This window comes from Crassostrea angulata, chromosome 3 (genome assembly GCF_025612915.1).
Source record: "Crassostrea angulata isolate pt1a10 chromosome 3, ASM2561291v2, whole genome shotgun sequence".
NCBI lineage: Eukaryota > Metazoa > Mollusca > Bivalvia > Ostreida > Ostreidae > Magallana > Magallana angulata.
This window is the reverse complement of record NC_069113.1, coordinates 33854568-33868976: the sequence shown is the minus strand read 5'-3', so window position 1 is coordinate 33868976 and position 14409 is coordinate 33854568. Positions and strand designations below refer to the sequence as shown.

The window sequence follows — 14409 nt, the reverse complement described above, 5'->3', positions numbered from 1 at the left end:
TTTTTCTGCAATTTCGCCACTTCACAACCCGCATGAATCACCAAAGAAAGCATTTTATTTAAATATTTACATCCATAAAGTATGATTCCATTTATTTCTTACGAAAACTGATTGTAATCCCCAACTGTTTATAAATACTGACAGGACTGAAATCTACACGATCCAGTTTTAACCACTTTAACAAGTGGTCGAAACCTTTAGCAACTCAAGAAAAAATCACGGACTGCACGAAATAATCATGATCATTTCAGGCTCAAATTCCCATACAAGACGATTTGGCTTTTTCTTTTATCTAAAGTACTGATAGTACTTTAACATAATTCTACTTTTTACGAGCTATGTAAATATTTTCTGCAAAAAAGCATTTTATTGTGTGAATATATTTTATAATTGAGTTTTTATGATTGGAATGTATGTTGCCACTGTTACACAAAAACAACTTTTTTTTATAAACAAAACAATGCAAATTACCAAAAAGTTATCACATAATCATAAACAAAATATTTGGATGCTGAAAATTTTATTTGAAATTATTGATGACATGTAAACAGACAAAACTCTGAACCTCCTGACATTAAAAAAATAACATCACAAATTAAACGTTTTAAAAAAATCATTATTTTACAGAGAGCTCAGCCATGACTAAATATACCATGGCATCAAATGCCGATTCGTAGGAAATCGGAATCGGCCGAGGTATGCCGAGTGCCGTGACATACCAAGCAAAGAATGATACAGTAAGAAAATAAAGTTTCATAATTTATCAATGACGAAAAATGTATTTCTTGATAATATTGACAAAAATTTATAAATAGAACAAAATGATTGCCATAATTATGATGGTCAAAGGTATATTAAATGGACTGTCAAAATGTTTCAATCTTTAACTACTGATATAATAAATCAAAGAGAGCTATGCTAGCATATCCAATGCTTATTTTTTTTCAATGATGGACACTATAATGATACAATAATCAGAAGGTCATTGTATCTTTTAGCATAAAAAAAAATGTTTCTTATTACAAAAGACCAACATCAATTAATGACAATTATACACATGATCTATCCACTTACAGGATGGCATCATTTTAATAACAAGTTAATCTAGTGCATCAGCGTACATAACAATTTATTTCTTTTTGGATTAAAGACCGTTTAAAGATATAAATGTGGGGTTTTTTCCATAATGATCTTCACAACGTCTAGGCTTAAAGTGCAAGATAAACAATTAGAAATAAATGGCATTTTGAAAACAGTAATAGAACACTACACACGTGTTTGTAATATTCTATGTAGCGTTTTTTTTTTCATTCTCTGTGTGCTTGAGTTCTTATTTCAAAATCCACAAATTATATTTTACTACTATACAACTGATACAGTTGTTTAGATATATCATAAAAGCATTCAAAAATCAAGCGAGATTTGAAATAAATTCCATTGCTTGTAAATACCAAAAAAAAATTTCATTGCTTGGAAATTAAAAAAATCATAATGTAAATTATTTTGTAGTGTTAAAAAACATGGAATAATAATTAAAAGTTTTACTTAAAAAAAAAAAAAAAAAATTAGACAGAGCAAAGTTTTGACATTTCCTCTTGAAATGTACACAAAATTGTCAGAAACCTCTGAAATGTATGACTTGTAAGTTTGTCTCCATTATTTACACATAAACGGCATTGGTCCCGTAGTCCTCTGGCGTTTCCTTGCTTCCATTCCAGAAAAGAACTCTCGGATGTCTTCCTCTTTGACAACCTTAACAAAATTGAAATATTCCTCATTAAAAAGACTTTTCGTATCGAAAATGTAGTGGTCTGTTACCTCAACCTTTTTACAATACAACTCAAATTTATATGTGTGGTATCAACACGCACACATATATCAAAGGTCCTTTCCTCTTACCTTTCCATTTTCTGCAAACTTCTTCAAGTAGTCCGTCAACTCGGACTTTAGATCATTAAACCCTGATGAAAAAAATCCACATTATATAAATGAAACCATAAAAATTGAAAAGTCTTCTCTTCCATAAAATGCTCTCACAATATCTAACAGCCCCAACCCTTCAAAAAAGAAACAATTAAAAGTTGACAAAATGTTTGAAGTTTTACCATGTAGGACTTCAACTTGTTGCACCCTGTTCATTGAGGAAAGAGCCTGCATTCCTTTCTCGTACTGGGAGGAAGCTGTTTTGTCCCGTCCCCTTTGTTCGTAGTTATGGACTGTGTCCGATTCGTCTATCAGGAACTCTAGGCTCCTCTCTTTGTACATTGCCTTGAATTATAACAGCAAATAGCAATCAAGATGAATTCAACCTTTTATAAACAACTACGCTTTTAATAAATATCAAAACATGGTCATGCAATAAAAAAAAGAAATTCAATGTCAAAATCTAATACATCAGAATTACATAAAAGGATAATGTATAGTATTTTAATTGGAGATGAAGTACTGGTATTTATAATTAACTTTCACAAAATAGCCATAAAACAAACATTTTCTTATATAAACAGGACAAACAAGCACATACCATACAGTTTGCACATCTACAAAGCTTCTTCCTCCAACCATCCTTCCAGAATGCTCCACTTTCTTTGACATTCACTTCCCTCTTCTGTAGATCCACAAGGAGACAGCTTTTGTCACTTTCTGCTTTTTGAACTGATGCCTGCAAAAGTTAACACAGATATATAAAAAAAAAAAAATATTTTGTTTTGTGTTTGGATGTACAATGTAATGTCCTTTTCAGTTATAAACCTGATATTCATGAATGCAGTTATTTACGCATATTTTACATGTATTTGTGATTCACTGCTGAGTTCTCGATTTCTATTTACACATGAACAGTACAAACCTGATCAGTCTTATCGTCTACTTTGTTCTGTTCTTGGCTTGGACAGTTCTCCCCTACATCAACCTCTGACTTTATTTCCTCTTTCACTAAACTCTTTGTTTCTATAACATATATATAATGTATAAATAAATGATTTCACTCACATCAACTTCTTATGTGCTGAAAGAGATTTACAAAAGCCTTAAGGTTTGCAATAAAAAATCATTATAAAGTCAGTAGTTTAATGCAACCTCTTAACTAGATTAAATCATAAATTCTGTTCAATATATTGTAATAGACCAGGGTTATGGAATCAATGATATTATGAGTCAGGTTCCTGATAAAGTTTTCCTTCTAATGACTGAATGAAAATTCACAATTTGGAAAACATCAGTACCTACCTTGACTCTGAACAGAGTAGGCCCACAGGAAGTCATTTTTCTTCATGCAGTCTGCACACACTACTTCTGAATAGCTCTCACAAGATGGTAGGGAGTCTGTGCCTAGGTGCTGTCAAAAAAGCAAGCCAAAAACTTCTAAGACTTCAGTGCATGTACATGTATTTTGATATATATAATATCTACTATAGCAAATGTAAATACAACCCCTGCAATGCTAAGACTTTATTTCATGTTTATGGTATCTAGATTTACAGACAACAATGTAAAATAGAGATTAATCCCTAGATTACATTGGAATAATTACTTCCTCAGTACAACCCACTATTACACCAAAACTTTATTACATCATACCCACATTATATATATGTAAAAATATTGCAATGGCAAGACTCTTGTATATCATTTCTATAATGTTTCTACACATATTTTAAGACTCATTACGAAAGAAAGATAATTTTATCTAACCTTTACACAAACTAAAAAATGTGTAGCAAAATCTTAGAAATTCTGAAACATCATTTATCAGCAATGAGAATATATAAATATTTTGTTGTTACACCTTTGTCACTATCCAAATATCTCTAAACAGACCAATCTCTGTATTTACATAAAGATTATTATGCATACTAAAAGTTTGAAGAATTTACAATAAACCAATCAAAGGGTTTCAGACCTTAATGTACAGTGTATCTTGTTGTGACTTACTCTTCCGTGGTACCAGTCTTCACAAATCACACACTGAATCATTTCATCTTCCACCTGTAAAAAGACAATGAACAGGTACAGTACCCGCAACGTTATTCTTTACAATCCTATCCTATCGTATCGTGTATCAATCCTATCGTATCGTGCGTGTATTCTGTTCTATCGTGTGTTAATCCTATCAGGGTTATTGTTTATTTTAACAGTTTTTCCGTTTACCGTATCGTGTTAATCGTTTTATGCCATTTTAAAAGCAAGGACAGATATTTCAAAATTACGAGTCAATCAGTGCGCCGTTTATGGATATTTATTGAACAAAAAATGTAAATTCCTATCCAGCATTCTATCTTGCTACTAAATTTCTTAATTCTTTAGATCAAATTAACAAGTAGTACATGTAAATTGTATCTGTAAGTAGTGGAAGTGAAAAATGATTGTACACTATCAAAATTCTTATGAACAAGGTAACATATTACCTGTATATCGAATATATCAAATCGTACGCGGACTGTATACCTGTGTAAACATTAACTTGTATGTAACATAATTCATTCTGCATGCATCATTGTTTATAGGAACAAAGGTAATTATTATATAATCAATATTTACTTAAAACAAAAAGTATTATTTTAATTGAACCCGCTATATTTCCATGTGATATTTGATCTCGGGCTGAAATGTTCCCGGCGATCGGCTTGGGTTTGTGGTAATGAAAACAATGTCACCAAATCGTACGTGGAATGTGTGTCTGTGTTAATATTTTGTAACGCGTGTGCAATATAATTTTTTTAATGCATCATTTTTTATACAGAAATAAATGTATTGATAATAGATTTATATTTATTTCGAGCAAGAGTTGTATTTTCATTGAGTCCGCTATTTTCCGTGTTATTTGCTCTCGGGCTGAAATGTTCGCGGCGATCTGCTGGGTTGTTCGGTATTGAAAACAATGTTAACAATACAAGTAATTGATAATTTCAGCTCATAATATTTCTTAAGAAAATTTATCTGGTCATTTAATACATTATATAAATGATGCAGCGATTACAACAACTGGGCACTTGTTGATAACAAGAAATGTCATGTATATATTGATTTGTACGAGTTCTTCTCAAATTCTGCCATTATCAGGTTAATTGTGAAGATCGTTTACACGGGTATACGTTTATCATGAACATCGTTTATCCTTTCCTATCGTGTATCAATCCTATCATATCGTGCGTGTATACTGTTCTATCGTGCATTAATCCTATCATATCGTGCGTGAATCCTATCCTTTCGTTTATCTTGTAAAAAATAACGTTGCGGGTACTTTATATAAAGGTATGAGTCTATAAAAATACATGTGAAGAAATACATTCTTTTAATAATGGAAGGATAGTTCCCAGTAATAGTTTCATTCATTTCTCGACACACTTTGAATAGATAAGGATTTTTTTTTTTACCTTACCAAATCTTGTTTAATCTTGCTTAAGTGTGTAAAAAAGAAAAAGTTTATTTTTTCCAAAATCAGCTAACAGTATCCAAAATATTATGTACATTTATATCATTGAAAGAAATTAGATCTGGGCAACTGCCAAGGGTAATCTCTCCTGATACCATTACAGTCCATGGGTTTCTTTCTAATGTTAATTTTCAAGTGGTTTCAGATATTTTTGAAACATCTAATTTAAAGTTTTAAAGATTTCAATCTCAAAAACTTGCTAGCATGGCTTTAATAATAGGACACATATTACACTATGAAGTGAAAAGTTTAAAGTATATTGTATCATGTAAAAACTAATAAAAATTTTCTGGTATAAGTGAAACAGACAAGTCCATCATACTTAAAATTTTCCTGTAAGTTAAACAGATATAATTTGTTTATGTCAAACACAAGCAAAAATTTCAGCCAAAGAACCTGTTTATCCTGTAGGGCTCCAAACATATGTAACTACAGTACTAAAACAAAAATCTACTAAAGTACTAAATCTGTCCTTCCTTGGATACCACTATAAAGTGTTAAGTATATTGCATCATGTAAAAATCAATAAAAAATTTCTGGTATAAGTGAAACAGACAGGTCCATCATACTTATAATTTTTCTTTAAGTTAAACAGATATAATTTGTTTATATCAAGCACAAGCAAACATTTCAGCCAAAGAACCTGTTTTTCCTGTAGCACCAAACTTATGTAACTACAGTACTAAAACAAAAATCTGTCCTTCCTTGGATACCACTATACTTAAAACTGAGTTATCTTTCCTAACAGAAAAATGCTCTTCGTGTTGTGAAATGTATACATCATTTGATTGCTTCTGTACCTCATCCTCTGGGTCTGGGTAAGGACGATGACACGTACAGTACAGTCCCTTGAAGTTCTGGTTGTAATGGTTCTTGGCATTTGTGTCATCTTTTCCCTACATGTCAAATCTTACATTATGAAACTTGTACACATTTAAATGATTTTTAATTCATTTTAATTAATGTATCCAGATCTAAGTGAAACCATTGTCCTTATTTTTCTACATGAAAATTAAAATCAAGAAACAATTTACTTACAGGGTACAATTTGCACTTCTTTCCTCCAAACTTGCTGTTACCACAATCACAGCGAAAATTTCTGAAAAATATTATTGGTGTAATTGCAAAGATTTCATATCAAAACAAGAATACACAAACATTATAAGCATTTTACAAGTTCCCATTTTAAGAGCATAATTGTAAATATAGTTCATTACTATACAATGTACTTCCTTTGATATGAAATGCAATATAGGCCTACATAGAAAAAGAATCTCTATTGCAAGACTTTTGCTGTTACATGTAGAATACAATCATGAAATGATTTCTGTACTATCAGTACTATTAATCTGAATTTCATTGACCAAGTATAAAGCAAAATTCAAGCAGTCTGGAAAATATCAAACTGAAAATTACCACATAAACCCATAATCCCACATACCTAAGCTGGTCAGGACATGAATTTAACGAAAAGTAACTTGTAAACCAAATTCTATTTGCGACAATTTAATTTCGCGATTGACAAATGTTAAAATGTTTGCAATTTTCACGCTATCAAGTATATGTTTTGTTCACAAAGACTGGTTTGCATCAAACAAATATTGTTTTCAAAGTATCACATGGAAGTTCAAAAAGTAAATACTAATTAAAATTTTGTAGTAAAACCTTTTGGTGTACAACTCGAACAGTTCGTGTCCCTCGTGGCACTCCAAGCAACAAGCTAGACAAACTCCTGCTGACGTTTCTGGGTCACAAGTTGCACAAGCATATAAAGCTTGTCGTGAGACATAACCCTGCGGTGGCAAATAAATCAAATGAATGTATATTAAACTATGTTTATCAGTTATACGCTTACCATGAGTTGTAACATGATATCATTTAATTTTTAGTGTAAATATGATAGTTAACTATATCTTAACGATTCTTAAATTTCAGAGTGAATAAAAAGACATAACTGACTGACTGACAAAATAAACATTATATTACAAAGATTCACTGACTTTCCAATCAATCAAGACCAACTCATACATTATACGAAATACTACACAATAAAAGTGACATGAACTTAGAATCTACATATCTCATTATAGACGAACTGGAAGTCAATTTTTGTAAACACGAACGCATTAAAACGAAATATTCTTTACCATTGGATAAGTGCAGTTTTGATCGTCACTGTCTCCCAAGACTGCATTTGCTTCTTCTTCTAATTCATTTTCTTCTTTTAAAACGTCAATCATGGATAAAACGTCTTCACCTGAATTTTCGACTGGCGCCAAACTTTCCTCCATCTTTTTGTTGTTGTTTTTCGTCTCCGACACGATCTAAATCTCGAGCCCGAGCGGATTACAAATGAAGAAATAAACTGTGTTTTGTTTTGTTGTCGGTTTTTTGTTCTCTTTTATTTCTTATTTTAGTTTTCTTTTTTTAATTTTAAATTGTAATATTTGAGAGTTCATGATGGGGTAAGGGATAAAGTCGGGTTAGGCCTACTCCCACCCCCTCCCACCCCATGAGGGACTGAGGGCGTGATTCTACAGATTCATTCATGATTAAGCGATTTAGTTTGTTCATTCAAATGTATGTTTAAATAATTCGTATTCGAGTTACATGTATTTCTCACTGATATGGTGACCGTGTAGCAGACGAATTTCAGGGAAACTCCAACTCTACTTTTAGTGTATTTTTAGTCCTCAGCTTTGATTGGCCCTTTCCAAATGCTGACGTCATGATTGCCAAGGCGTTCGTTGTGTTTTGGATACATCTCTAGTGTGTCAGCATCCGATGTTGAGACAAGACGTGTTTTTCGATGAGCGAACACTTTCTGAAAAAATCGGTATCTTATTACCCAAGACAGTCACAGAAATGTACAGTCATACTCCTAAGAGGGTAATGTTTACTTCTTTTTATTCATTTAAGACAGAATTGTCCGACTTTGATACAATTTTGATATAAAATAAACCGCACGGATACCTAGCCTATAGGTCAGAGCCTAACGTTATCCAATGTCAGCGATTTTCAAATTCTAACTAGGCCCCCTACATGTATAAAACCTACCAAATATTACTGAAAACGAGTTTTTATAGATGAAATCGCAAATGTAATTGATTTTTAAAGGGTTGGGGAAAATTTATATGTATCGAAGTGAAAACGCAAAAAAACATAGGTATAACGATTAGACCTTATAATGAAATTTCGGCTCCAAGGTTAGAAAATTATTCATGTTTTGTGAGGTTAGTGCTTAATTAAAAATCTTATGCATAAAAATCTAGAAATCTGTTTAAAGAATACTCTTGCCAGTTTTTTGCACTGTTATCAACTTTCTCCAAATCAACGTTATAGCATATAAAAACGTTAAAATTTAATGGCTGCCTAACAACGTTGCATGAGTTTCAACAAAAATACAAGGAAATAATCAGTATTTGATTATTTTATTAACTGTAGCAGTTTTTTGAGAAAAGAAAATTCTGTCTTGCAACACGTGATTAACAAAACCGTAAATCACATACAAATTGTATTACTTATATCCCGTGTTTAAAATTTAATATATATTTTTCATTCCAGAAATGTATGGATGAGCAGTGTTTGTACACCGAACGTGTCTTTGGTGCTTACGAGAGGCCAGGGATGGGCTTCCTGACTACGCCCTTCACACAAGGGACCTATGTGGAGGTGTCAGTTTAAAACTTTTCCTTTAAAACAAAAATGATAAATATAGGTTTAAAATGTAAGTGAAGACTCCCTCTCCCTCTTTTGTGAATTATTACTAATTCTGTTCTTTTTTCTGCATATTTCTAAATCTTTGAACTTTCCTAGCTATATATGCCCCTCTTTCTTTCTTTTTTCTCTCTCTTTTGTGATATTTTAGTTGTAATTTAATCAAGTATGAAAACATTGATGATGCTGGCAATATCAATTTCTTTAATTTTTTAAGGTTGAGCCCCCTAGAAAGAGATTTCACACAGGCCTTGATCAAAGAGTGTTACAAAACACAGGACCAACTCATAGAGAAGACAGATTGGCACAATCTGGGGTAATTTTATATTTCCACAAATATATCTTTAGATGAATAAAAATTCATTAGGAAAAAAAACATTGGAGTGAAAATTGTTTGTTTTATCATGGATAACTTCATATTTTCATTGTTCAGCCTCTCTGAGAATTAAAAAACAATTTAAAATTTTGACAATCAAGTTCAGCCTCTCTGAGAATTAAATTTTTTTTTTAAATCTCCCAGCATAAAAATATAATAATAAAAAAAAATGAATTTCTAACAAGTTACACATGTGTTTAATTATATTTTTAACGATTAGGATTGATTATGGAATTAATTTCATTTAGGCAAATCAGCTGTTGAATGTCAGACAAATACAAAACTTCATAGCCTCCACAGTCCTTCCCCATCATCGCACATTGATTAGCTCTGACGGCATAAAATGGTCAAACAACCAACCCGAGAGGAGACCAACTCCACAGGTATTTAGTAGTTTATTTGGTGCATATAATATATCCCAGTTTGCCAGAGTTAATATTATTATAGTTAAAATAGAAATAATTTCCATTATAGTCATCAATTATTACAAAGACTATTTATTTCAATTGCAGAGATTTCAAAGAAAGGCTGAGGACTTGCATCCTGCATTTATGCCGTATGCAGTGGAACTAAAAAATCAGGCACAGACACAATTCAATCCTCAGACCAATGATGTTGCGCACAGAGCAACCATTAACAATCATGAGTTTACAGAGGGAAAGGTTACCAATTTCCCCAGGGGAAATTACATCCCCCATGCATCCATAGAAAAAGTCATCAATATCCCTAAGAGATTTAGTGAACTGGAAGATGAAGATATCATCTTTATTATGGAGGAAAATCCAAATAAAACTTCAACTAACCCTCAAGACTTCAGTGTCACCCAGGGAACGACCTTTATCCCCCAGGGATCCAGAATCCCTCAAGTGACACAAGACCATGCCATCTATATGCATCAGGGATTCAGCGTCACCCAGGGAATGGCCAATATCCCACAGGGACCCAGAATCCTTCCACAGGCACAAGACGATCTTATCTGTATGCCTCAGGGATTCAGTATCACCCAGGGAATGCAAGAAGAGACTACCTCTATCGCTCAGAGAAGCAGAGTCTCCCAACAGACACAAGACGATGTCATCTGCATGTCTCAAGGATTCAAAGTCCTTCAGGAAACACATGAAGATATATTCCTTACCGCCTACGGGATTCAAGAGCGCCAAAAAGCAGAGAATGATATCATTTATATCTCCCAGGAAATCAGTATTCCACAGGGTACTCTTGAGGAGATCAGCTTTGCCCCTCAGGGAATCAATATTCCTCTGGGAAAACAAGAACAGGATCCAGTCACTTGTGACCTCAGTAATGAAGTGGATTTTCAAAGACCACCGGCATGGGAAACTCCTGCAGGACGTGTGACAACCACTGAATTGTCTGCTCATAACCAGCCTCGTTCAGCCACTATCGTGAGTGCAAGTCTTATGTCTTATTGAATCATCAATGATACATATAAAGATATAGTGTGTTCAAATTGTTCTTTGATGCAATATAATTATTATCACATTGTGATTTTTCTCTTTTAATAGCCATGGGGTCTTGTTCCACAAACTAAGACAATACAAGCCGAGGTACAACATGAGCAAACCCCAAAAGGGAACTCTGCAGACAATGTGGAGACACATCTTACAAACATAAATGCTGAGTCAGCCTCCCAGTTCTCAATAGCCGAAAGAAGCAGGGCTATAGCAGCAGAGGTGGTATGTAGTTTGTAATCAATATCAATCATGACAAAACTCAATTCAAATACTAGTAAAACGTTTTAACTCCCTTGTATTAGCTTACATTTTCTATTATCATTTACTGTATTTTGCAGTTCAGCGAAGCTGCACGGTATGTTGCCCAAGAAAACGTTGATGAAAAGTCAAGACTTGAAGTTACAACTGACCACGAGCATGAAAGGCACACCTTTTCAAAAGGACAGCCAAGTAGGAAGGTAGCTATTGCCCAAATGTTATGAAACAACAGCAAAGAAAGTTAATATTGGTATTAGCTTAAGTTAATAATTATTTTAATTTTTTTCTCCAGCGAAAACGATCTAAAAGTGCAGTTGTTGAAAATGCAATAAATGAGAGTCCCATGAAACGGCAGAAGGTCCATATAGATGCTGCAGACCAAACTTATCAAACTGAGTCAGATTCTAACGAAAAGGTATTTTCCAGGTTGCTTTAATGCCATCGAATTATATTATTCAAAAAAAATTTTTCCAGATCTTCAACCACTCCGTTCGCATACACATGGACATATAAATTCTGCATATTTTCTTTTTTTAATTTGAATACAGGTTTGGTCAAAGAATAACGCAGAGCTTGACGAATTCATGGAGGATGCAGTCAAAATCCTACGAGGGCAGTCTGCTGACTTGTTCCCCGAAAGTGTCATTGACCAGCTCTTCAAAGACACTTTTGAGTCCGACATCTTCCTGACTTCCGGCGACTATTTTGTCGTGGATCCCCTCGTGTTCTTCACTTCAGAGTTTGAACAGGAAATCAACAGTCTGTGATTGGACCGATGCTGAAGAAGTTGATGACCCGCAGTCTTTCAATTTGACATTTGATAAATAGCCTTTGGCAGTTTTTCGATAAAACAACTTTTAAGCAGTGTTTAATTATGTGTCAATTTTCTAGTATGCACGGAAATATTTATTGTATAAAGAGTTTTCGTGTACTTTTCTCTATAGAGCTTTGATAGTAAAAGCCAATAAACTGTTTTACAATTGCATGTATCCAGATCATTTAAAATAAAATTGTTGTAGTTATAGATAAACGTGTTCTGTTGTGTTTAAAATTATCAAAGTCAAATAACTGATATGCATATACTATTGAGAACCAGTGATAATCTGGTAAATTATTGCCCTTTATACACGAGTACTGTACCTATATTATTAATATCTACATGTGCATTTTAGACTTTCGCTTTGATCCGCGGGTAATAACATCAGGGTCTGATTGGTATCTGCTATAGATACATCTATATATTTCCTTTGGGAACTGCTTATCACCATTAAGACCTGCTTGCAACTGCCAGTTGCTGGCGGAACGAACGGTCCACTTACCTCTATAAAACACGATTTTGCTTACAAGTCCTTAAGAAGTTGACTTTTAGGCCTCCTTTGTTCTTCTTTCTTGGGTTTATTTTCAGCAGGTCTGCAAAAACTGATAGAACCCTGTCATATCTTCATGTGTAGCTTTCAGCTTTACTAGCTAACAAAAATGAAATCAGAGCGTGTCCAAGGTTGCCAAGTTATTTCGTAAAAAACGGATATTCGCAGTTTCTCTGCGGCTCTGTGGTCCATATGTCATTCCAATATATCTTCTTCTGTCGAACTTTTTTCCAGCTGAGCCAGGTTCCCTACTTCTTCATGCCGACAGCCTTTACCATTTTAGTATGTTCTTCAATTTTTCATACCTCCTACTGTATCAGATTCCTCTTCTTTCCCCCAGTTTTTGCACACCATCTTAATAATGATATAATAACTCGACCATTAACCTGCTTTCCCACATCTTTATATTGCAGGCTGCATGACCCTGCCTCTTGCACTGTCTTCTTTCCTGACCACATTCGGCCCGTCCTGATATACTCACACTTGCCTCTCGTAACTTGGACACTCGTAACTCTTGCTCTACTAATGCAGCATAAAAACTGTCCAAATTGGGGATCTTAAATTTATCCAAGATTGCCGTCGGCAGTAAATGTAGCTTTGCTCCCTTGCTTTACAAACCAACGCTACTAGAGCCTTTGTGAACCGCGAATCATTTCGTTAGGAGACCACTGATTCGTCGTTCCATTGATTCAACTGGTGTGAAAGGCCCGTCGTACACAAGAGAAGACCATTGAACTCGTAGAAAAACAACGTACTTGTGTGTATCCATGTCTTAATTGCATTACCCAATAAAATGCCCTGGGACTCCGATCGCTTGCAAGGATCATTCGCTTTTTTCGTGTCTTCCAATGTGTCACCAGATAACTTGCCCAAGCACTTGACCATTTTGTCTGAGACTGATAATCACTTTTCCTATTTTAGTCTTCTCTCATTCTTCAAAGTAAGGCTAGAAGACTGTTGGTTTGATCGTCAAACAAGACAAACTGACAATGTTTTTCAATCATCCATGTATGAACTACCTGGGGTTGTCTCACGCCCCATCGTTCCTTTTTTTCTCTTGCAATATCTGGTCTTCTCATAATATACAGTCTTTCTCTTATATTTATCAATATTCAGCCAAAGCCGGTAATCTCTCACAGTCGTTCATTCTTTTTTTGCTACTCCTCTTGGTTGGAATTCATACTCCTGCCAAATCTGTGAGGACCTACCTTGTCCCTTACGGTTGCTATGCCTTCAATCTTCTTGTCTATTCCTCTTGCAAATGGCGGTTAAGGATAGTATAACATCATTATTAAACTTTCTCAACTCTGTCTTATTGCTACTGCTACTAGCTGGTCATGTAATCTTAGCATTCCTCTTTGAATCTGGCGGCTGCATCATGTGCTCGCATGTTTGCTTATCTTCTGATGTTACCAACTCTCTTGGACTGCCTCTAACATTGACTGGCACTTGGATGCTGTGGTCGAAACTCATTAAGTCCTGGACTTCTTCATGTCCCGTCTCACCATTCTGTCCAAAGCGTTGTGTCACACGCTGATCTAAACTTAATGTATCTTTAGCAAAAGAAGAAGAAGAAAACAAGATTATAATTGCAAAGATTATAAGATTTTAATTTGTTTGATGTAAATAAATTATGTTTTAATAGTTTTTTACTTTATATATCATATTCATGGTAAGTACCATTGACAAACCGTATGTAATATTATTAACGTTTGTGTGTATGTGTGGGTGTGTGAAAGGCACTTAGATATCATTGACCCATTTTACTTTACGAGACTTGATCAT

The 14409-nt window shown here is 34.0% G+C and overlaps 2 protein-coding genes across 2 annotated transcripts; one reads left to right on the top strand and one right to left on the bottom strand.

The window, feature by feature from the left end:
- Nucleotides 1-746: 746 nt before the first annotated feature.
- Nucleotides 747-7777, bottom strand: LOC128178364 (putative E3 ubiquitin-protein ligase UBR7). Its single transcript, XM_052845487.1, has 11 exons — nt 7582-7777; nt 7100-7227; nt 6473-6533; nt 6235-6330; nt 3934-3987; nt 3229-3337; nt 2849-2949; nt 2525-2662; nt 2106-2268; nt 1900-1961; nt 747-1752 (listed from the first exon to the last, which is right to left on the bottom strand). The coding sequence occupies exons 1-11, from the start codon at nt 7723-7725 to the stop codon at nt 1657-1659; spliced, it is 1152 nt and encodes a 383-aa protein (XP_052701447.1). The 5' UTR covers nt 7726-7777; the 3' UTR covers nt 747-1656.
- Nucleotides 7778-8200: 423 nt separating this feature from the next.
- Nucleotides 8201-12271, top strand: LOC128177839 (uncharacterized). Its single transcript, XM_052844719.1, has 9 exons — nt 8201-8323; nt 8999-9106; nt 9369-9467; nt 9776-9910; nt 10040-10930; nt 11051-11221; nt 11338-11457; nt 11550-11672; nt 11806-12271. Exons 1-9 carry the CDS (start codon nt 8219-8221, stop codon nt 12022-12024), a joined length of 1971 nt encoding a protein of 656 aa, XP_052700679.1. The 5' UTR covers nt 8201-8218; the 3' UTR covers nt 12025-12271.
- Nucleotides 12272-14409: the final 2138 nt, after the last annotated feature.

What these genes read in the sequence shown, in the direction of transcription:
- LOC128178364 (XM_052845487.1), bottom strand. Translation starts at nt 7,725, where the DNA reads ATGGAGGAAAGTTTGGCGCCAGTCGAAAATTCAGGTGAAGACGTTTTA. An exon ending in AAAACTGCACTTATCCAATG is followed by an intron (nt 7,228 to 7,581) that starts GTAAAGAATATT and finishes TTGCCACCGCAG; the next exon opens with GGTTATGTCTCACGACAAGC. An exon ending in ACCCAGACCCAGAGGATGAG is followed by an intron (nt 3,988 to 6,234) that starts GTACAGAAGCAA and finishes GTCTTTTTACAG; the next exon opens with GTGGAAGATGAAATGATTCA.
- LOC128177839 (XM_052844719.1), top strand. Translation starts at nt 8,219, where the DNA reads ATGTTGAGACAAGACGTGTTTTTCGATGAGCGAACACTTTCTGAAAAA. An exon ending in ACAGTCATACTCCTAAGAGG is followed by an intron (nt 8,324 to 8,998) that starts GTAATGTTTACT and finishes TTTTCATTCCAG; the next exon opens with AAATGTATGGATGAGCAGTG. An exon ending in AAGGACAGCCAAGTAGGAAG is followed by an intron (nt 11,458 to 11,549) that starts GTAGCTATTGCC and finishes TTTTTTCTCCAG; the next exon opens with CGAAAACGATCTAAAAGTGC.